This window comes from Corvus cornix, chromosome 10, assembly GCF_000738735.6.
Source record: "Corvus cornix cornix isolate S_Up_H32 chromosome 10, ASM73873v5, whole genome shotgun sequence".
NCBI classification, from domain to species: Eukaryota; Metazoa; Chordata; class Aves; order Passeriformes; family Corvidae; genus Corvus; species Corvus cornix.
In genome coordinates this window covers 1,322,974-1,346,163 of record NC_046340.1, presented here as the reverse complement: position 1 = coordinate 1,346,163, position 23,190 = coordinate 1,322,974, and the positions used below count along the sequence as shown (strand labels likewise).

The 23,190-nt window shown below is 39.7% G+C and overlaps 1 protein-coding gene across 3 annotated transcripts; it reads right to left on the bottom strand.

Annotated features, from left to right (window-relative positions):
- Nucleotides 1–692: 692 nt before the first annotated feature.
- AP4E1 (adaptor related protein complex 4 subunit epsilon 1) lies at nt 693–20,759 on the bottom strand. Of its 3 annotated transcripts, none has more exons than XM_039557356.1 (21): nt 20,574–20,759; nt 20,139–20,210; nt 19,150–19,273; nt 16,974–17,047; nt 14,945–15,066; nt 13,982–14,141; nt 13,312–13,478; nt 12,669–12,742; nt 10,442–10,564; nt 10,244–10,353; nt 9,839–9,978; nt 8,472–8,584; nt 8,204–8,322; nt 7,195–7,497; nt 6,505–6,619; nt 6,007–6,142; nt 5,121–5,376; nt 3,809–4,384; nt 2,274–2,458; nt 1,427–1,584; nt 693–984 (listed from the first exon to the last, which is right to left on the bottom strand). In XM_039557356.1, exons 1-21 carry the CDS (start codon nt 20,724–20,726, stop codon nt 824–826), a joined length of 3,441 nt encoding a protein of 1,146 aa, XP_039413290.1. In that variant the 5' UTR covers nt 20,727–20,759; the 3' UTR covers nt 693–823. The 3 variants fall into 3 exon arrangements, with proteins under 3 accessions (XP_039413290.1, XP_039413292.1, XP_039413291.1); XM_039557358.1 differs by having other exon boundaries at nt 20,578–20,652; XM_039557357.1 differs by lacking the exon at nt 20,574–20,759 and adding an exon at nt 20,330–20,535.
- Nucleotides 20,760–23,190: the final 2,431 nt, after the last annotated feature.

Sequence of the window (23,190 nt, the reverse complement as noted above, 5' to 3'; positions counted from 1 at the left end):
ACTACCCAACAATCAAGGAGTCAACATGTCCACAGCCAAGTGCCCCCAGCTCATCTCAGACTTGATCCACATGGAACTTCATTTTAGACATGCACAAATACTCACAGACCCCTTTGGAAAGGGAATGAGACTGAAACATGGGGCAGGAAGAACTGCAGACAGGAACTAACCTGAAGGGCCTCAGATAATCCCCCAGGAGGTGCTTCCATACAATTTCACATGCCTGACTCCTATCAAAAACTTGTTTAGATGTTATCACTTCCATGGTAAATATCAAAGATCATGGGAAGTGTTTTGCTCCCTAGAATATTTTAACTGTTTTAAAACCATGCATTTGCTGCTACATAATTTATTTTATATAACCACCAATATGGGTCTTGTTGCCAGCAGTACTTAAAAATAGCTTTAGAAAAATTATCAAAATAAAATTAAACTGATAAAACTGATCAAGTCTGACCTCATAATGGAAATACGTTTTCTTCAAAATCATATTGAAGTAGTTGCCATGAGGAATAAGTGTTGGCATCTATAAAAGCTGCGTAATAAAAATAAATACTTTCAGTCATTTACAACAAAATTAATATACATTTCACACAGGTAACAATACTTTAACATACTGTACAGTCCTGAGCATGTTTTTGCAGGGGTAATTTAGGTCATCATTCTTCCCCCACAAGTCCACTTGGACATTGCCAGCTGGAAGAAAACTTTTAATACTTCAAGAAGCAGTATCTTAGTTTAGCTTTGGTAATTATCTGTGCAACTGTATAAATCTTTGATTTGCTTTCACACACCAAATAGATTAAGGCAGGCAGTATTGTTCTCAGGATTCCTCCATCACCTTCTGACACTGATAGAGCAAACCATCTGGAAGAGCAGCACAAGGGGATCTGAACCACAGGGCCAGCATCCCTGAGTGAGTACGGCAGTGCAGCAGGCAGGGCACAGATGGCAGGAGCTGGCAGGCCAGTATTCCCTCATTACCTGAGAGACCACAGAAAAAAATGAGGTAACAATTAACTAACAATTGCTACAGTAGACTTCATAGAAAACACATCTTTCACACTCCATGTCCGCTGTTTTCCCCTACCCTTACCTCTAACTCATGGAACACATCACCACAAACCACGCCAAAATCCCAGCTTCTATTTGTCATACAGCTTCATTCCCTTTTTGTCCTGTCCAAAACTCTTCCCAGTGCAAGTTTTCTCCCTTGCAAAATCCACTGTTTGCTGAACACTTGTACCTTTACATCACCTCCCCACAGACCCCTGAGTGAGGCAAACGAAGTCCCTGGGACACCAGTCCTGCGTTTACCATGCTCCCAAACATTCTCTGCCTTAACCTGTAAGATACTCACTCCCATGCACTTGTTTTCCTGGGACAAATTACCCTGTGAGCAACCCTACAGCATACTTTCACTTACCTATAATGTCAACTCTGTGGAGTTTCAGCTTCTGTTGCAGTGTATCCAGGGCTGCTGAAAGGGAGCCTTGGCAAGATGACATTTTTATATTCTGTTTCACATCATTGGAAAGGGATAACCACAGCTTCCCAAAGTCTTCTGTAGTCATTTCCATTGGCCTAAAAGGAAGTTCACCACATTTCTTAGCCAAATAATATATGTAAGTCAGGATATAGTTGGTCTCAAATAAACCCCTGTACCCAGAAGCAACTGGACAATAGAGCACACAAGCAGTAAACATGTATTAGTCTAAACAAACCCCTCCTTTTTCCTCCTTAACATTTAAAAAATGTTTCTATTCCTTGCTTTAGATTTCTAAATTCAAAAAAAAATTAATTTACTTCACTTCAAAAGAGAAGTCTGCTGGACAAAGGATATTTGTTTTTTCTTACTCCTAAAATAAATGCAGTGTTCAAAAATGAAAAGAATAAGCCTTCTTCCTCTGCAAAAGTTGTCAGCCTTCTCATACCATGTTCTGGTCTCTGCACTCAAACCACTTGTTTCCTCTTGACACGTTTACATTTTGCCATATTTTAAAGCAGCAGGTCCTTCTGTTCTCTGTTCTGTTAGCCTCCTCAAAAACAGCTACTGTCAATATTCTCCCTGCATTTGTACTTCTTGCTGGAACTTTGCCCCTTTTTTGCAGGTGTAAAATAACCCTTTATTATCCTGAACAGCCATCTCAGATTTGAATTAGCTGCTCAAGGTGAAGCCTTGTATTTTCATAGTCAATACCCAAACCATCCTACCTTGTCTAATATTGAGTTGAATACAAGTGTTTTTAAAAAGTGCAGCTTGTTTTATTTACCTGATGAAGTCCATCAATGATAAAGTTACTGAAAATTCAAGGCGAGTTTCCATCTCTGACTGGTAATTAACAGAGCCAGAAAGAATTCCCTGTGTACAGACTTTGCTCATCCTCACATACTTCTGGCAACGTTCCACACTTTGAGCTTCAATTACAGGAAACTGGGAGGTGGCACTCTCCAAAATCTATATAATGTCATAGAAGGAATACAGAATATAAGTCTTGCTGTCAAGTTGTGCAAGTGATTCAGATACAGCTATAAAACTGTGTAAGTGCCTTTTATTTCTGTTGATTTTTCTTGGAGTATTTGACAAGTGAACAGAGCTACCATTTCTCAGCCCTCATGAAGGATAAATCAATCATTTACACCTACAAACATGCTATGAGATGCATAACACCAGTGAAATGGATCTCTTTCTGACAACTGGATTCTCCCAGCTCCAAAGAACTGCACCAAGGACCTGAATTCTGTAGCTCAGTCCCAAAATAATCTAATATACAAGCAAACAGCATTGCAACATAGCTCAAACTATATGCTAAAAGCAAGAAGTTGAGATAACATCCCGAATAAAAAGGATTTCTAGATTACTCAGCAGTCTCTAGCTCTCAAAACAAACTGGTAAGAGATTCTATCCATGGTGGTGGTCTGGGTGGGAAGTTAAGTGAATTACAAGAAAAATCTAGACATGAGATACCCGCTTTCTATCAATGCCAAGACAAGTTTGATTCAAGTCAGAAATGGAAAGGGAAGGAACTCCATAACCAATTAGCAGTTCCTTGATTAAGTCAATTCTAAAAGAAACAATGCACTTAATTCTTTTTATCCAGTTATCACTTGCTGAGTTGATTAATTATTCCATGCTTCTTTTAGCAAAGTCTGTGGATAGTCATGCCAACTGGCAATTCCTAAATATCTTTCCAAATATTTAAATAAAGTTTTAATTTGACTGTAACATGCTTTTATCAATCATACTTAAATCTCTAATGTAGCCAATGTAAAAAAACAAACTAACCAATTCCTCTGTACCATCAACTAAATGCATGAGAATGAACCATGCCTTTGGAAAAAAAAAAAAACCTGAAGGAAGCTTACACAAATTTGGTGCCAGGAAAGCATCACGTTTGCCTGTCAGGTAAATACAAATGAATGCACAAGCACAACAGCCACACAGGCAAAAGCAACAAGTGAGGTGAACTTAAGTCATACCAATCCAAGCAGGACAAGTTAGGCTGGCACTTGGTTTAGTCTTTGCATTCAGAATGGAAAAATCACACATATTTGTTATACAGAGGCAAACAAAATCAAGGTGAATTGAAAAGTGAGCCTCTCACTTTTATAGCCAATGACACTAAATTTATAGTGCAATTTCTTTCACCACCCTTTAAAAATGTGTGTAATAGCTGTACCACAAGGTTTTAAGGAAATACTTTGGAAAAAGGCATGACTATTAAACCAGACACTGCACAGTTTAATGCAAGCAAAAAGCAAGAAGTTCCAAGTGAATTTAAAATACAATGGAAACAAAGTTTCTTACCTGAAAGTGTTCTGTTTCTTCAAACACTAAGTTCACAGCAGTAAGTGCAGAAGTGGTTTTATTTGAAACAAAAACAATGAGCAACAAAGAGTCATCTGTCCACACCTTACATAAATGCAGAGCTAAGGCATCACTCTGACAAAGTCCCACTACCTCAGAGTGAGGAAGCTCTTCAAGTTCTTCTGGTAAGGAAGGGACCAATGGTGTTTCCCTGGCACTTCCACATTGAGCACTTGGAGAAGGCTGAAGAATTTCAATGTTGCTAGCAGCAAACAAAGATGACTGTGACAGCCTGTTAGCTGAAAGTCTGTCATCCAGCACAAATTTTCTGAGGGACTGAGGTGTTTCAAATGCTAAATTATCTTCTACAATATCTGAAGAACAAGGGGAGGCTTTCCTTAACCTTGTGTGTGTACTTCCCTCACAGTCTTCCACGTTAGTAGGTACTGTATCAAGTAAGGGACCAAAATCTGAAGCAGCACTGTTTTGGAAGTCTGATGCCTCCTCACTCTGTTGAGTTTCATTTATCTTTGATTTCCTTTTGAACTTCTGAGTAGCTGTGTCTGCTTTCCCCATCTGAAAAAGGAAAGAGAAAAAAAAAAAAAAAGGGTGGAAAAGTTTGTAGCAACCAGTTGTGTTACTGCTAATACCATGAAACAGTGAGGAGGGACCAAGGAATCAAAACAGATGACAAATACAAATAGATTCCAGAGATTTTAATGGAACCAGGCTTTTGCTGGATCTCTTACAGAGTACTGAATTAGCTTATAATGCAAAATGACTCTAGATTCTCTTAAACTAAAAGCTCTTATTAAAAGCTAAGCACAGGTAAAGTTACTGGTTAACTGCTACTAAGTGCCAAGATTTGAGCTGGCTAATATGATGCCCAGTCTTAAAAATATTACCTAATCGTGAATTCTTCTGTGTTCCACATATTACCATGCATAAATTAAAAATGGCCTTGACATAGGGTGTCAAATTCCAGCCTCACATCCAAATGAACGGTGACAGCTCTGCAAAGCTGGGTCAAGGAGCAGTTGTTCAGGAAAACTGACACTAAAACTTGGAGCACAACATGTAAACAAAGGAAAGTTCTAGTTACCAAATCAGACCTGCTCCAGAGATTGCTTCATCAAGCTGTTTCAGGTTTCAATAAATTATCACACTGCGAAAGTACTTCTCAGTAGTTTTTCAATGACTTGGGGGGGGTTTCTTACCACTAATTTGATCTCCATTTGCATACAGGTATCTATAATTTTAAGTAAGACTATATGTACACTTTAAACTGTTAAATCTCAAAAAAATCACTTACCAGGCTGACACCAGCACTTGATCCCAGCCCAATGAACAAAGTTGATGCTAACTGCTGCTTCTCTTTGTCTTCCTCAGAGAGGCTGGCACCTTGACCAGGCTGAAGTGCAGGAGGCTCCCCGACCTGCCCTGCTAATAAACTGCCACAAGGCACTGTTTGTGGCTCATCTCCTTTCCCTACTTTGTTTTCTTTCTTTGGAAGGTAGCCTTCTTTCCCCCACAGCTTGCGTACTCCCTCAAGTTTCAGAGTATTTGTCCTAAAAAGGCAAACGAAACAAAGCAGGATCAGCCATATGAACATGTTCCTAAAAACATGCCAACACTCAAACCCATTCACTACTTTGGTACTTTGACAGACAAGAGTGAGCAGTAAAATATAAAGATTCTGGAAAGGTTTACTGTATACCAGTTTATGAGAGCATAAATGAAGTTAATAATTTGTATGAAACTATGGACATGGAATTGATGTGTAGTGCACTAAAAATAAAAGGAGCATCTTACACTGCAAGTCATAGCCTCACTTTTACCTAAAAAGAGTATCCTAAAGGGACTTTATTGTAATGCCAATAAAAGTAAGTGTACCCTGTAAGAAAAAGAAAGAAGGCAGAAAAAATAGTTAACAATGTAATAATTAGGCAATCCTGTCCCAATTTTACTGCATTAACTATCACCTAAGCTGTAGTCTGTGAAGAAAGTGGAGAAAAGTCTGACCACATCAGCCGTTTCCCTAGTTATTCCTGCCCCCACCTGATTTTCTTCGTATGTGATAGGGGTTTCCAAGTTCAACTGCATTCCTTCTAGTTCCATGCAATGAAGCAACAAAGACACATGATACTGACAAGAACAGAAGCTTCAAAGTACTTCACTTCATACACAAATTAACTCACTCTTTGTGCCCCGTCTCAGCACTATTTGCAGATGTATCAGAGCCAAAAGATAAACCAGTGGGGGACTGTCTGCCAGTGACACCGGATGAGGACACACTTGAAGCAAAGGACAATCCATAAGGTTCAAAATTCAGAGCTGCAAGACAGACAATCTTAAATTACAAGGAGGCGTAAAAAAAAGTAAGAACGAAATCTATTTTCTGAAAATAGATATCCCTGTACTGCTGGACTTCGCAGGCTCTCACTTTGATAATCCCCATAAATTTCAAATCTATAGACCAGCAAGGATTACAGTAAGACTTTCTCACCTGCAGAACAATCTATATACATCAGCTAGATAGAGGTGGAACTAAAATTTAAGTCGAACTTAGCTGTTGACTACACACAAGAGCTGCATTAAGACACTATTATTTTAAGAAGATAAATTAACTGTACACTTAAATCGTTAATACTTATCAGGTAATTTACCAGTATTAAATAAATGCAGTAAACTGTCACCTTTTTCCTGAGAAAGTTTCTCCTCTTGTCTCTGGTGATGAGGCTTATATGGTGCTGCACCACGAGCAAGTCCCTCAGCCACAAACCCATCCAGAAAAGATAAGGAAGCATCTACCTACACAGAATTAAAAGGAATGAAAAGGCAATGAAAATATTTGCTTCATGTGAGCCTGACATTACCAGAAGAATATCGTGTCTTATCAGCAGATCAGGATCTTCATCTCACATCTCCCATATCTACCAGTAAAGATGGTGTATGGACAGAATCTTTTCCATCATTTACTGTGGAAATGTCATGGTCAAAATAAGTCATTTTCCAATAGGAGGCAAACCCTTTGAATTCAAAAGTACTGTATCACTAAAGCAGGCCTACCTTATCTTTGAAAAAACAAAAGACGACTAAAAGACAAAAAAGACAACTAAAAATAAACCAGTGTATGAGATGATAGTTTTGCTAAAAGCTACTCCAGCTTACTTAACTAAAACACCATGGCTCTTTATCTTTCTGTACAGAGCACCATGATACATCACACATGCCTGAAAAAGTGCTTCTGAAAGCTCACTTTAAGCAGACTTGCACCCAGTGAGAACTGCAAACACCATTCATTTTGGAAACACCTTTTTACCAAAATATTCAGCCCCCTGAACTACAAAGAGGTTCATGAAAAACACCCATGGTAAGTGTCTTACCACCAGGTCATTGCAGCTAGCATCAAATGGAAGCAAGCTCTTCATCAGTGCTTTGTCTTCACACAGATGCTTCAATTCAAAGGCATATTGTCTCAGGCATGTATCCAGAGAGCTGCTGAGTTCTTGGATTAGTTCATCCACTGTTTTTGAGCAGGAGGTGCGTGAGGCTATCTTGGTGACTGCAGCCATTATCCACGCTTTAGTTTCAGAAGTAACAAAAGTCTTCTTCAGCAGACTGTGCAGCTTTGTCAAAATAACTTCTGGATCAACATCTGTAACAAGACTGAAATATTCTCCCAACACCTATTTACAAAGAACACACAGAATATGCATTTAGTTACACACAGCAGTGCTTTCAGTTTTGAAATCAGAATATAGTACTAACTAACACAATAAAATCCACCTCACATTCAAGAAACTATTATTTAAGCATGTTTCAAGTTATTTCTTTACCATTTTGTGTTTTAAATGTCAAAGGGTTGAAGTGATCTTTGTGTTTACCTCAACAGATTCCAACTTTTAGCCTTTTAAAAATCAAGTAACTGTCTTGAAAAGAAAGCTAAACATAACTAGGCCCTGATAAAACACCATTTCCTCAAACTGCAGCCTGTCCCTGGGCTGGAAGCTGAAGCTTCCCCAAGTGTCAGGTAACACCAGCATAGCACTTGGCCAGTCATTTGCAAGGCTGCAAGTGCATTTCACAACCACATCTGGCTCATTTGGATGAAGACAGAAAGGCTCTCAGTATGCAGTCAGATTCAGGTGGCTGCTAAACCATTCCAACAATCACCTGCCTTACAGGGAGCAAGTCAGCTTTTCCACAAACCACAAGTGAATAGTCCTCAGTCACTGAGGATCCTGGTCACTAAAAGAGACTTCAGCATGTCAGCTTGAATTCAAGTAAAAATGACTAAAAACAAATGTTTAATAAACAGTTATTAAAAACATTATCACCTTTGACAGCTTCCTCAAATATGTGTATGGAATTCTGACCATGTGTCTACCTTACCCAGCTCATAACTTGAAGGAATTTCTGTGGATACAATTTATCTTCCTCTTCAAGTAATGCTAAATAAGACTGGACTGCATACATCCGTAGCTGATGATCTTCCTTTCCATCATCAAATCCTAGATAGAAAACAACACAGTTTCCCTGAAACACAAATAACACGTCCTACCAAATATTTCAAAGTACATTTTAAGAGGAAAAAAACCAAAACAAACCAAACAGATTATTAAGGAACGTGTCTAATTCTTCAGGGCATGCAGGGAGTTACCTTCAGCCAAGAGCCTCAGAAAGTTGTTTGGGATATCAGAATGCACAACATCACCTCCAACTGAGAACACAGCATTCATTGTCTGGATGAACCACTCGTTGTTAGGGGCATACGTGTCCAGATGTTAAGGAATGAAATGCTAAGGCATAACTTTTTCTTTCTTATTTAGTGTATTTCCTAAGGAATGCCCAATTGTGATCTCCCCAGTAAGCTGGGGATCTGATGGGCAAATATCAGCTCCATCTAAGTAAAGAGGAAATATTCCTGTATCTTTTATCAAGTATTTCCTGTAAATGTCATGATAACTGGTGCTAAGTTAGAAAAGTCTTAAGTTACTGCTCTGTTGAAAAAGTTAAGTTTATGCAGGCCTCACACACTATGAACAGATACGTTCACATCTGTCCTACTCTATTTTAAGCTCACACTTATCCTGTGCTAGGCTTCCAGATAATCTTTTGTTTACCCAGCATCACTTGATCAATGACAAAAAAACTGCTCTTTTCAGCAGTGCTTTGCTAATGATTTACCAATTTTACAAAAACATTCTGAAGCACTCCACAGAAATCACCACTGCTTTTTTTAATATATTTAACATTTGATCAGCCTTTGCCAACTTTGTAAGTTGGCTTCTGCCTTCTCTCAGACAAGTCCTGAAAACCCACAGTTAATGAACGGAAATTTTTAACAGTACAGAATTTTCAGTGTTATTGCATTATTTTTGCATACTGCTGGACAACAGAGCTTTTTTTGGTACACTGCTCCATGCCAAGCAGTGTACAAACAGGATGACAAGGCAGCTCCGTTATAAAGAGCTTATAACTCAAGTTATCAAATAAAAAAACAAACAGAAAATCAGGCAGTGGCAGGTCTAACAGTAATGCCCATCATAAGCCAAATCCCTAATCATCACTTCCATCTTTTTTGGCATTTTTAAAAAATCTTTTCTTCATTTCCATCGAAGTGTGCTATTGCTAAAATCCATACACCGATGAAGAGCTTGATCAGGGAAGATCAGTCCCACAACTACAGAACAGCACTTCAGGTAGCACTGAGATATCTCTATACAGTGGTATAAGGTTTCAAAGTCCAAATTTAAAACCACAAGGTTTCAATGGTAAACTCCAAAGCCAAAAGCTGAGTGCAATTAGTTTCTCCCAGTGAAATACAAGAAACACTGTAGTCATTTTTGCATGTGCTTTCTTTTGCATTTGAAAGGATGGAAGGCACAGCTCTAACACTTCCTACTTCACAAGATCATGACAGATGCTTTGATAGGTATCAGTGCTACATGTGCCTGAGTTCAGACTGCAAAGTTTCAGAAAAATAAAAGGATATTTCTCAGCTAGTTCAGAAAAATAAAAGGATATTTCTCAGCTAGTTCTGCCACTTTGCCAACTAAGTTGATGACAGCATATTCTTCTTTGCTTTCTTTTAAGTAGTCAAGCATCTTCTGAACTATGACAACTACATTCTGTCCATTTGTAATCCTATAGAGAAGCTCTAAAGTCTGAAAGAGAAAGCAAAAGAAAAAAAAATGGTTCTGATGACTCAAAAAAGGAAGCAGGCAAACATCAGCTTTAGTACACTGCCAAACTAAGTAACTATTCTTCAATGAAATACACTGCTTATCTACACAGCTTGTCACATTAATACTGTTTGTAACTGCTCTCTCACAGTTACGGAAACATAACAGTTTTACCCTTCTCATTTTACAAAACTTATCACCCATCTTAACAATTAACTGCATTTTTGACATTTAGAAATTCACTGACCTCCCTTTTAATAATGGGATCCGGATGGTCCAGACATTCAATTATTGTCATCTGGTGCTGAAGTGCCAGATTTGGATCCTGCTGGATAACATAGGTCAGAGCCTTTAAACCTGGAATGGAAGTGATTGCAAGTGATACAAGGCAATGCTACCACTATGGCCAAATTAAAGACAGCATAATGAAATCAGGCATCCTTACCTAAGTATTTCAAATTAATTTTGGGTGACAAAACAAATTTTCCAATGCACTTGGCAGCCTTTTCAAGTAATTCAGATTTGGGATAAATGGTATAAATTGTTTGGACACATTCAAACAAGATGGCTGCAGGAGGAAAAGACACATAATTAATGTGTATTGAATACTTCTATAATCCAAAAATTTTTAACAAACAAACAAGCTCAGTGACTGCCTCAAAGGACTACAGTGCTGTCCCACTCCCACCAAATGTAACCAGAGAGTACCATCTGACACAAGGAAAAGCAGGGTGAAAGTCTATCTCCTTTAGTGCATACATATTTTAATTAGCCCTTGCCACTGTGCATACAACTTTCTGTCCTTAAAGTTCTTCCAACCCAGAAGTCTCCTACAGCTGCTCAAGGCACTGGACTGGGACGGTCTTCAGAAAGCCAATAAGCAACTATAAAGGATTTGAGACAAATTAGTTTTGATAACTCATACCATTTCTTAGCTACTACCAACAGCCAAAATCATCCCAAGAATATTCCTGTTAAAAAAAAACCCCAATGAAAAATCAAAACACAAAACCAGGAAAAAACCCAGCAGCTTTGTACAGTTGTTTGAGAAAAATCTAGAAGTAAACTGAACAACACACAAAAAGTAATTAATCCTTTGTGGCAATAATTTGGGCAAAGGTTCAGACAGTGTTAGTCTCCCAAGTTAATTAAGTCTTAAAATCGTGATGCAATTTTCAGTTGCTCTTCAGTCACTAACTGAACTGTCCAAAAGACAACCTCCTCTCTTCCTTAGGCATTACAAACTAAATCTGAGAAAGACTAGCACACAACAAAACTGCCTACAAGAAACATGCCAGAACCAAAGACTTTTTGTAAGAACGAGCAATCACTCAGAATTACATTTTTCTTTTGTCTGGGATTATCAACTGTAAGTTTATAAAATGCTTGCCATAGGTGAACAAGAACTACATACCTAAATTCTATGTCCTTGTACAAACCATAATGAACTGCCTACTTTGTCCCTTTAAGTGCTCAAAACAAATTTAATGTTTAACTCTTGGCAAGTGCAAACAATCTGTATTACAAGGCAACACACCTCCCAATAACTTATATGTTCTTGCCTAAAAGAACAGAAGCAATCAGCTGAATACTCTGAATGTCGGACAGATGCTTCCTCATTTATTATTTACTAAGAGAATACTTCCCCAAAGCTCCCCTTTTGATGGCAGTGAAGCTTACACAATGCTTTACAACAGATGTATGATGTAGGTGTTAGACATCTACAGCTTTCAGCCATGTTCCCTTTTTTTTCTTTTTTACCCCTCACTCTGTTTTAAGAAAGTCTCAATTTTCTTTCCATTCCATTAGCACAGGGACTTTGGCACATCTGCAAGGCTTTCTTTAGCAATAAAAAAATTGGAGGGGCAGGTTTTTCTAGTAGTGAAATAGCTCTTAAACGAGGGTTCTAGAGCATCAGAACTAGGGTTCTGGGGAGGTATTAGAACCTGGGGAGGAGAAGACAAAGAAAAAAAGACAAATAAATTGCTCAACTTTCTAGTAGGAAAAATTTAACAATGCAATTATTCCTTTTGCTTTAGTCTAGCAACAAAACCAGTTTTCTCTACTACAAAGATAATGAACCTCTACCAAAATGAACCTTCTGCTATGATTTAGAAGTTTTCAATTGAGGCATGTGCCAAAGACATCCTTTCACAGGCAGCACTGTCACTGAACTCTGGAGGTGTAACGTTTATGAGCTGTGCTCAGAGAAGCCCCACACAGCTGCAAAGAACTGACACTGTCCTTCTTGCACACCATCTGGTGCCTTTCCTGGGGCAGTGAAAAGATCTAAGCATTTCTAACACACAGAGATGCATCAGTAGGATTTTCTTCTGTTCCTTATTTCAACTTAAGCAATGTCCAATAAGAACTTTCAAGAAGGAGCTGACTTTCTGTGTTTAAGGGCAAGGTTAATGCAAACACAGGATAAAGGCTTCTGAGCCAATGAATTCCCTGTATATAGATGTGTTTTATTTCAATGATAAAAAATTTGTGCTGTACAGCAATGCATCATTTGTGGTACTATATACTAGTTGGACACTTCAGAATACACTTAATGTTAAGACTATAATTAGATTTCTCAAAAGTACTGTGTAAGTATTTTAGTACAATCACCTACTCATCTTCTACCTTTTCAAATATCGATAATTACATAAAATAACCTTACCCACCATATGTAATATTATGATTAATCTCGGCTCTTCTTAACGATTCATCGAGAACATCATACATCAATTCACTTGTCCTGTTTAAGAAAATATTTACAATTAATTGCAGCACTAATAAGCATGTGGTCTTATTTTGCCAAACAGTTCAAACACTATTACTGAAACCTGTAACACTTTATTCACATCCACAAATTTGCTTTAACACAGCAGAGCTCTATACCATGATCCTAAATGGCATTTAACAAGATGTTTGCAGCTTTCAAAAGAAACATTTACTAAATTATAAGAATAAGAACACTTCCCTCAGTGCTTGTATAAATAAAAAGATAAATAGAAAAAGGGTGACAGACAACTAGGACCTCACTAAATGGTGACAATTTAAAAATAACTGCGAAAATCTGGAGTAAAGCTATTTGGTAACATTGTAATACAAGTCACAGTAAAATTACATTTTAAGCATATTCCATAACAATCAATTGTTTAGACAATCCAGAAGCTAAAAAACCATTTTTTGCAGAAACTAATATGCTGTCTTGGTTAAAAACAAATCTGCAAGAATTTCAACACTGAAAGCCTCTTACAGTCTATGAGGTGCAGGCTGTGACTGTACCTTCAAACTATTAATTACAGAGAAAAATGTGGTTACCTTGGATCATCTTTTCCCAGCAGCCCCAATATTCTTAAAAGCTGAATTTGTAACCATGGTGCTGGCACACTGTGATAGTTGAAGTCAGCAGAGAGCTTTCCTCCCACCACCTGCTTCAGGATGGTTACAAAACTCCCAGTCAAGTCCTTGTATCCAGATGAGTTTTCCTACATAATGAAAATTAAATACAATTCAAATATTTCGATACAGCAACTCAAAAGTAAAAATAATCCTTACAATAATACTTACAACTCGAGTAAGATCAAAATAGCTACACTGATGGCTTCGTTTCTCTAAATCAGACTTCTGCTCTCAACCCTCAGCACCCATGAGCTCTTCACTTTAAGCCTATGCTCTTTTCTCACATGTTTGCAAAGGGAGCAGGTATAACATTTACAAGGAAATTTCCCTTTAACTCACTGTAGGACTTAGACCCTCTGGCGAAGGACCCAGCGATGCTGAGCACTCGGATCCTGCCAGAAGTGGATCTGTCCAGCTAAATGGAGAGCTAGCAGAAACAACCGTAACACACGATCCCATAAATTAACTTTTCTAACTACTACAAGTGAGATTTTTCTGCAAAACTCTTGTAGAGCACACTGTGTATTTAAAATAAAAAATAAATAAAAATATCTCCCGAATTCGGTTGTGCTTCTAATTGTTTGCCTACCTTAATCATTTGAAGATAAATATGCAAAGAAGCAGCCATGACTCCAACGTCCCTGTCACACAAGGCTTTCCGGAACTTATCATGGATGTGCTGAACTTGGTTAGGAGCAATGAGATAGAATTTATATAAAGCTTGAACAGCTTTTCTTCGGATAATTTCCCTGAAATGAGAGTTACACTTAATAAAATGAAGCTGCTTAGGTACTTCAAGTACTTGACTCTAGAAAAAAACTTGCCAGACCCCAGAACATTATGACCTGTAGAGATGAGAACCCATGTTTTACATATTGGTAGCAAATAACTTTGCAAATACCACCTAAGAGAGGAAGGGACAAAGCCAACTTTAAAGCTTAGTAGGGCTTGATGTCAGATTGATGATTTAAAACAATGTCCACCAAATAAACAATGAAATAGGCCATGACTAATCTGCTGTGGTCATATATGCAGCTCCAAAAAATACATGTCTAAAAGTTACTGAGTCAATTCATTCTGCAATTCCCTTTCTAACCAACACAACCATTATAGTATTTTCCTCTGTTTATGGGATATTGTAAACTACCAGTGAAACAAATCAAGGGTATGCACAGATAAACCTTTATCACAGTTTTTATAAAGAGCTTTATGAAAAAAGTATCAGTGAAGTTCAAGGATCCTGATCTGTTTCTCCTCCTACTCCACAAACACTTCTTCATGCACATTTGTTACAAGGACTCCAGCAAATAAAGTCTGTTACATTTACCTATCAAAACTGGCTATGAAAAAAAAATGCTACCTATTCAATACTCATTCAAGCTGCAAGTAAATGAGACAAGAATCCAAGAGAAATACAAGGACAGGATTAATTTCTAAAGGTGATGATTAGAAAAGACCACTAAGAGAAGAAACATCAGTTTACCAAAAGTACCTACAAAATTAAGTTATTCAGCTGTACAAGGCCATTTGAAATCCTGTAATGAATACATACTTAGAATGCTGAAGCTTGTCTTCTATTAGGGGCAGAACAGCTGGAATCATCTCCCGTGGAAAGATCTGGCTGACAACAGTTAATGCCATGCACACCTCTACTAGATTAGTGCTCTGTAAGTCCTGTTACAATCATAGGAGACAGTACATTTTTTCTTAGACTTTTAAACTCTGCACAGACATCCCCCGAATCTTTCACAAGCAGGCTGGACCTACCCCCCCCACCCCACAGAGCCCACCCACAGCCAGCATCCTGTTCGTGTTTGAGAGGTGCCAGCTCTCAGGGAGCTCATCGGACTCTTCTCTTCCACAGGAAGAGGGCACAGGCAGCTCCTCACATTCATCATAGAGAACTACATTCATATTTTAAATATATGTGAGATTAACACATAGAGCTACAATCAATTTTTGTTTACTGAAATGATTGTAAAAAAACGTTGAATCCCTGTTTGGATCAGGGAGACGAGTCACTTCCCACAGAATTCAATAGTACTCTCTACTGCCTTTGATCTAGCCAAAAGAATTTAAAAAGAGCAAGCTCAATAGTACTGCCAAGTACATATCTGTACCCTAAAATATTACTTACTTCCTAAGAAGCAAATGCAAATTACAAGTAACATTCTACAAAACTAAGAATAAAATCTCAGTCTGTCCCAAATACAATTAAAGTATAGCTCACTGTAACCTTAAACTAAAGAAGGATGGATGAATTTATTAATACAAGACTACAATCATTTTTCAAAACAAATTAAGTGTGTAAGATTTCCAGCTGATATAACTTGCTTTGTTCATCTCTCCCAGATCAGTTTCAGTCCTTATTTTGGTTTAGTTCTTTTTGAGTTTCAAGTCATATTTTTAAATATTATAGAACAGTTTTCAATCACAGCAACAAAATAAACATCACTTTCAATCTATAATTTCTGTGACTTTGGCCTACCACAATATAAAAGTAAACATTACAGAGGAAGAGTTATATTAAGTCGTAATTGCTCCATGTAGGAGACAGTAGTAACAGATTTTCAGTGGCACTCCAAAATGTATTTCCATTTTCTGTCAAAGTCATCAGATGAACTCAGAGAAGGCAACAGATACTTGCCATCAGCTAAAAGCCAAAGCTGACACTGCAAGATGCATGCATGGTTCCTCCTGGAGTTGAGAACATATACAGTTGGTACACTTATAAAGAAAAGTTTATTGCACACCTCCTTTGAGAAAACTTAAAATATGGCTTCAAGAGCAAGAACATAAAGACTAAATTAAAAAGGAAATGGAAGAGAAAGCCATCTCAGATTTTCTTTGCTAATCAAAGAAACAGCAACTTTAAGACAGGAAGACAAGTAATTAAATGTTGTGTGACAAAACAGGAAGAATTGGTCCAAGTTTAGTTTAGTTTAGGGGCTCCTCATCAGACTTGTGCTTCAGACCACTTCCATTAGTCCCTCAGTGCCCTTGGGTGGATCCCACCCAGCCCCATGGACGTGTGCATGTCTATGTGGTGTAGCAGGTTGCTGACATTTCCTCTGGGCAGGAAATTCTGCTCCTGTCCTCCAGCTGGGTACCACAGAACAACTGGTCTTACTATTAATGACCAAGACAAAGAAGGCATTGAGTATCTCAGCCTTTTACTCATCCTTTGCCTCTACGTTTCCCCCTGCACTCAATAGAGGATGGAGATTCTCCTTAGCCTGCCTTTTACTGCCAAGGTATTTATAAAAACATTTTTTATTGTCTTTTACAGCAGTAGCCAGATTAAGTTGTAGTTGGGCTTTGGCCCTTCTAATTTTCTCCCTGCATCACCCCACAACGTCCTTGTAGTTCTCCTGAGCTGCCTGCCCCTTCTTCCAGAGGTCATAAACTCTTTTTTACACCACACCCGTCACCACGCCCCAAGTTCCAGGCAAAGCTCTCTGTTCAGACAGGTCTTCTTCCCCACTGGCTCATCTTTTGGCAGATGAGAATAACCCCTCTGACACCTGTAAGATTTTCCTATTTTTGGTTTTTTCTCCCCCCCCCCCCCAAAAACACTGTACCTTCACAACTGTGTTCACAAGTAGAAGTAGCAGCTCATGATTTTCATGTAGAAACAGAGAAACTGCCAAGTAACCTATAAAAGAAAGCAGCCTTCATTACTATTTTCAAGCAGTAAGAAACTTGAAGACAGAAACCTTAAGACTTTCTGTAACACAAGAAGAGTTAACCCAAACAATTACAGAAACCCAACAAAAAACTGTTGGATAACAGTTGCTCACATTTTAAATGTCAAGACTCCCTTATTTCCAGGCAAATCAGTAATATTTAAGCTGCAATAAAGTGCAAAAAATAACAGCTAAGAATTCATAAGTTTTGAGAAATAAAGAGATATTACAATACTTTTATAGCTACAGAGCAGTCAAGAGCACCATTATATTATAAATCACTTCCTGGAAAACTAATATTTTCTCTGCACAGAGAAGAGTACATTACTTCTAGACTACACAACACAAGTGCACTTCCTTATATCTGTTTCTTTTTTTGTTTTCAAGTAATAAAACATCTCTCCAAAGAAATTTTATATTCAACTTGGAATATAGAAAAGTATATTCACCATCCTAAGCCAAAAACTCCTTTGTTATTTCTTAACAACGAGGAAACCATTCCAGAACCCAGGAAAAGAAACACTTTTTCTTCAAGACCCCTCTCTCCTTTTAAACTATGGGACTTAAATGGGGGGTAGGGAGAGTGTGCTACCAGTTACAGCAAGAACTGTACTTCAGACAGATTTGAGAGAATTTTGGTTCATTCAGGGCTTGGGGATCAAAATGAACAACTTGAAAATGAATAACTGTATTGGCTGGGCTATCAGATTGATCTATCTGCTTATGATCATGGCCATGATCAGCTCAGCACAAAGACAGAGGTCACTCTCCTGAACTGAGGCTCACACTGGGTAAAGGAGTCATTCATTTTGATCAGCTCAACTGACAGTTCCTCAATACAAACTCTGGTATATTGCACCAAGAACTGACAAGATTATCCTCATGTATCATATATAATTGCAGAACAACAACAAAGAAAGAAACCAAAACTCTTGATAACACTCTTTTATCAGATCAAAGCTTATGGGCACTTTGTGTCTGGAGAACTTTAGGCAACCTACATTCAAAATTAAAAAAGGATGCTGCTTCACCAAACCTTTCTCAAAAAGAGCCCTAGTATGGAAGGTCTTAATCTGATTAATAACAAGACACACTGGCTCTTGACACTTACAGAAGTAACCAAGTTTTCTTCAAAACAGCTTATCACCTGCCTTCCCAGGTTTGGTAAAGACAAAATTTCTTAATCCCTACCAGAGCATCTGTACACTGGCTTTCATTACTCAGGGAAAAGCAAATTTAATTCATCACTTGTAATGGATTCTCTCAGAAACTCCAATACTTGAGTGGATGATCCAGATGAAACTCAAACAAAGGATATCAAACAAGCATATCCCGCAAGACCCTTCCTTCTGTGCATGCAGACATGGTATTGCTTGGAGTTAAACCATTTTCTCTGCAAACAAGAAGAAATGTCTTCACTAGGCAGTTGAATCAGCAACTGCAAGGAAATTCTCCAGATGAGACAGGCTGACAAATACTTCAAACCACATCTACTGGAAACAAGTTAATGGCCACACTGGCAGGAAAAGAAATCAATCCCATGAAATTTCAAAGAAATCTGAACCAACCTTTAAGATTTCATCAGGAACTTCTGCCTCTATGCTGTAAGGGCCTCCCTATTTGCCTCATTCCCTACAACTCTTTCTAAAATAAAGAAAAAAATCCTACAAGCACCAAACCAGAAAATATTTGCCGGACAGAACCATCTTTGTCTAATCTTGTACTAGTACTTGGAAAAGAAACCAGATCCTGACAAAAACTGGTTTTCTGCTTGATGTGTTTAATAAATATTCTCTCAAATTATTTGTTTACTGGTGCCTTAATTGAAAACAATGAAACTACTGGTGACTCAAATTTCGTTTCCCCTGCCTTCTGTGCTGCAAGCACACACAGAGCATCTCACAAGCTAAGGATTCAGGTAATTTCAAAAAGTAACAGACCATGAAATAAGACCAAGAAAGCAGAGGAACATTTTAAGTAGGCCGTATTTTGACACGAACTATAAATCCTGAGAAACTTTAAAACTCAAGAGTTTGAGAACATTAAAAGGGCTACAGCTCCATACACGTACCAACTCTCTTCTCCAGCAGATTCCCTTGCTGGGCAAGCTTGATTGCGTGGATGTATCCAAAGGAAGACTCGTAGCCCAGCATTTCACAATAGATGAGTCTCACCATGCATTCTTTCATCAGTCTCTGAAATACCAGAAACAAATTATTGAAAATTTTACGTCGGCCACGTTTTATGCTCTTCTTCACTGCTCTGCTGAAACAGAGAACTTTATCACTTTATCTCATAGAAACGCATCCACTCATGTGTTTTCTAAAATCTGGGTATTAGTAATTTTTTCTTTTGCCATGAACCTCTTCTGCAAAGCAATATTAAATTTCTGCTATAAAGGCAGAACACCCCCTATAGTACCCCTAAAATAGTTCTTATTTTGATTAGCATGCATGTGATCAACAGTAGATTAACTACGACCAACATAAAAAATATGAATTAGCTGAAGTATTATGATGATCACACTGTTAATACAATTTATTTTTAACCAGTTACTACCCTGACCTAGGATGGTTTCTTACTACATGCGACATAAAACTTTATTTTTCCCTTCAAAGATCCTCACTCATGGGACTGAGATATGCATTAACTAACTCAAACCAGAATACATCAGCTCCTGAAACTCAGACATGACAACAGTCCATACAACAAAGCACAGCTCCTTAAAGAGCAGAAACTAATTGTAAGAGCAATGTCAGCCTGCAAAGAGCATGATTTGATGGAAGCAGTTCATCAGCCAGCTTTGCTGTCTGCATTACTTCAGAAACTACACGATGACAGGCCCTGGGTGCGATATTGTTACAATTTATGCACATCAAACAGAACCACAGTCTTCTCACTATTTTAACCAGGCTGCAAAACCACATGTATTGGTGCTTTTTAATACTCATGATTAAATATCTATAATGCAAATAACCTGCACATCCACCTGTCAAAAAGAGTGAGAACACTGCTGTCCTTCACCTTCGGTGTGCTGTTCCACAGCCTTACAGAACTTACAAGTGTTGTGGTGGGGGCTGAAACTGTTGCTTTCAAACTGGTTAGTTCCTGCTGGATTAATTTTTCTTCTTCCTAGAAAAATTAAACTTGTTTTAATCTCGCAAAGATTTCACAGGCAGAACGTGAAAGAAGCGTCAGAGGAGACACGGCAATCCAGCAGTGCCCCACGCTCTCCTCAAGGCAGTGTGTACCTCACTCCGGGGCCGCTGGCTTCCAGCACGGCGCCCGTGCTGGCCCAGCCCGTGCCCCAGAGCAGCAGAACGCGGCCACTCACAAACACCGGGGCTTTATCGGGGCATTTATCGTGGGCTCCTGAGCTCAGCCCAACCCAGCCCCGCGACCGAGGGGAGACGCCGCGCCCGGGGCCCCCAGCCCAGCCCCGCGCCGGCTCCCCGGGGGCGGGAAGGGAGAGGAGCCCGGCCCCGCAGCCCGTACGTGCTTGGAGGTGAGCGCCGTGATGCTCCGAATGAGGCTCCCGAGCCGGGACGAGGCCGACACCCTGCCGGGGCCGCCCGGGCCAGCGCCCGGGTCGTGCTGGCCCAGCAGCCCGGGCAGGGCGCTCAGCGTCCGCTCCACCACGTCGCTCATGCCGGACCCACGGCCCCCGGAAGAGACGGGCCCGGGCGGCGCCTTCCGGGGCGGGGCGGGAGGCGGTGCCGGCCGTGAGGGGCGGCAGAGCCGCGGTGGCGGAGCCGCCCCCGGGCCCCGCCCGCCGCTCCGGCTGGGCCGGGAGATGGAGCTGGAGCCCCGCGTGCCGAGCGGGGCTGTCTGTGGGGGAGCCGCGGGTGTGCGGGGCACGGAGCCATCGCCTCCGGCGCTGCCCTGAGGGAGCACGGCCGGGCCCGGCTGCGGCAGCAGGGCGGCCCGAGCGCCGGCCCGCCCGCGGGGGCTCCTGTTGTCAGCATCACGGAACAAAGACATTTCAGGGTGGGTTTCGAAAGAGCAGCGCGTGGCAGACAGCTTATCACAGAATCAGTTGAGTTCAGACCTCAGAGACGACTGAGCCCAACCTGTGACCAAACACCGCCGTGTCAACTGGACCATGGCACTGAGTTTTCCTTAAACACCTCCGGGGACGGTGACTCCACCCCCTCCCTGGGCAGCCCATTCCAATATCTATAATCACCCTTTCCGTGAGGAAATCCTGACAAATGTCCAATCCAAACCGCCCAGTTATGAAAAATATTATTCTTAAAGTGTAGGTGGGAACATCGAGAGGTCTGTCGTGGCTGAGAGGCTCCCAGAGGGCTGATCCTGACATGATTACTGCACCCCTGGCAGAGGTTTGTCCTCTTGGGAAGGTTTTCACCAGGGAGCTTGTATTTCAGTTAAAGGTAATTTTGGGGGTTTTTTTTAGAAAGGGTGGGGAAGAGACTGAAATAATCTCTTCCAAGCTATGTATTTCCAATGAAAAGGTATCCCTCCATCTCCTACATACATCTGGACAGAAAATCATTCTGAATTTCAAAGCTATAAATTGATTTATTATCAGAAAAAAAGAAAAGCCCAATAGGAACAAACTGAGGTCACTATTTTTAAAAGTATTGAAAGTGGGCATTTCCTTGAAGCTAAGGTGAAAGATACGGGCCAGTATTTTTTGAAGTCCACTTTACAAAATGAGTTGATTAAGAATATCTCAGTTAAAAACTGGTCATGTAAAAACATCACATTCCATTGTAGAAGCATGAAAAACTCGTAAGCTTTGCAGACCAAAAATGTAAGCTGAAAAAGCACAGGAAAAGCTGCTGATAAAGTTGATGGAACTTGGATAAATGCTCTAAATGCACTAGCTTTGACTTTTTTCTTTTACTTTTAGAGGTTCTAGAGTCTTAAGTCCTTGTCTTTGATTTATGTGGTGTATAAATAAATGCTGTGTGTAAAATGATTCATAGAGCACAAACCTTCAGCCTTGTGCATGGTTAATTGTTGATGATTGCATTGAAATCAAGAGGACTATTCATAGTGCACACATATGTGCAAAATACATGACTTATTGTCAGATGATTATAGATGCACCTAATGCCTTGCATAAAGATCACCAGTAACTCTTCCAAGTTTTTTTTTCCTTTTAAGCACTGTGTTATTTAGTATATCATTTGCATGATATGAGATAAAGTAGAAAAAGCAAATCCACAGAAGCAAGGAATGTCTACCATCTAGGCATAAACTTGGCAAGGTGGGTTGTTGTGCTTTTTTCCTGCTTTCATCTGCCTTCTTTTTTCATCAGCTAGAGGAAAAACTTTGAAGTGTGGTTATAAAACAACTGCAAAAATAACACTGAAAGCCTGCATTTCAGTTATTTCTCTAGGCTTCATATCAACTGCTCTCACCACAGCAAGAAACATTCTAATTGTCATTCCCCTAAGTTCTCCTTGGCATCTGATAGGCAAGTGGTATTCTTTCTGGCTCATTTCACATCACTGGAAATAAATAGTTCCAGAATAGAAAATGGATTGACTGTGCATGAGCCAAAACAGAATCCAAACTAGAAGAGCTTATGCTCTTCACTGTGTTGTCTGCACTGGGCAGGGGAGTGTGTAGTAGTAGATGATGTAAATGATGCCAAATGAAACAGGTGTAATGAGAAACAAATACAGCACTCTTACCCAGTCGTTTTTCTATGAGGATGAAACCTATTTTGTCATAATTAGCAGAGACTGTATTATCTGTCACGTGTCCCACAGGCTCACCAGGGCACCCCCGAGGAGCAGGGGGCCCAGTGTGCCAAAGCAGAGGGGGGCAGTGCCAGTGTGCTCTGTGCTCGCAGCTGCAGCGCAGGGCTGGCAGCGCCAGGAACAGGGAAAGGGTTTGTGTCCCAAGTTTTAGTGATGGCAGGTTTTGAATTGTCTTCTCTCCCCACCATCAGTCCCAGCCCCTGCACTGTTCTTCTCATCATTCCTTGTAAGAGAGGCTTGCCAAAGCAGGAGATGCTTTAGCACTAAGGAAATGAACTGTATGGATCTGGGAAATAGTATAGAAAAGATTTCACAGAAATAGAAACATTTATCGCATAAACAGAAGGATACCCTATAAAATAAACACATTTGAACAC

Excerpts from the sequence above, each read along its gene's own strand:
- AP4E1 (XM_039557356.1), bottom strand. The coding sequence starts at position 20,726 with ATGAGCGACGTGGTGGAGCGGACGCTGAGCGCCCTGCCCGGGCTGCTG. Across the intron at positions 14,142-14,944 it reads GACAAGCTTCAGCATTCTAA|GGAAATTATCCGAAGAAAAG; the intron begins GTATGTATTCAT and ends CTCTCATTTCAG. Across the intron at positions 12,743-13,311 it reads CTGGGAAAAGATGATCCAAG|GACAAGTGAATTGATGTATG; the intron begins GTAACCACATTT and ends TTTCTTAAACAG.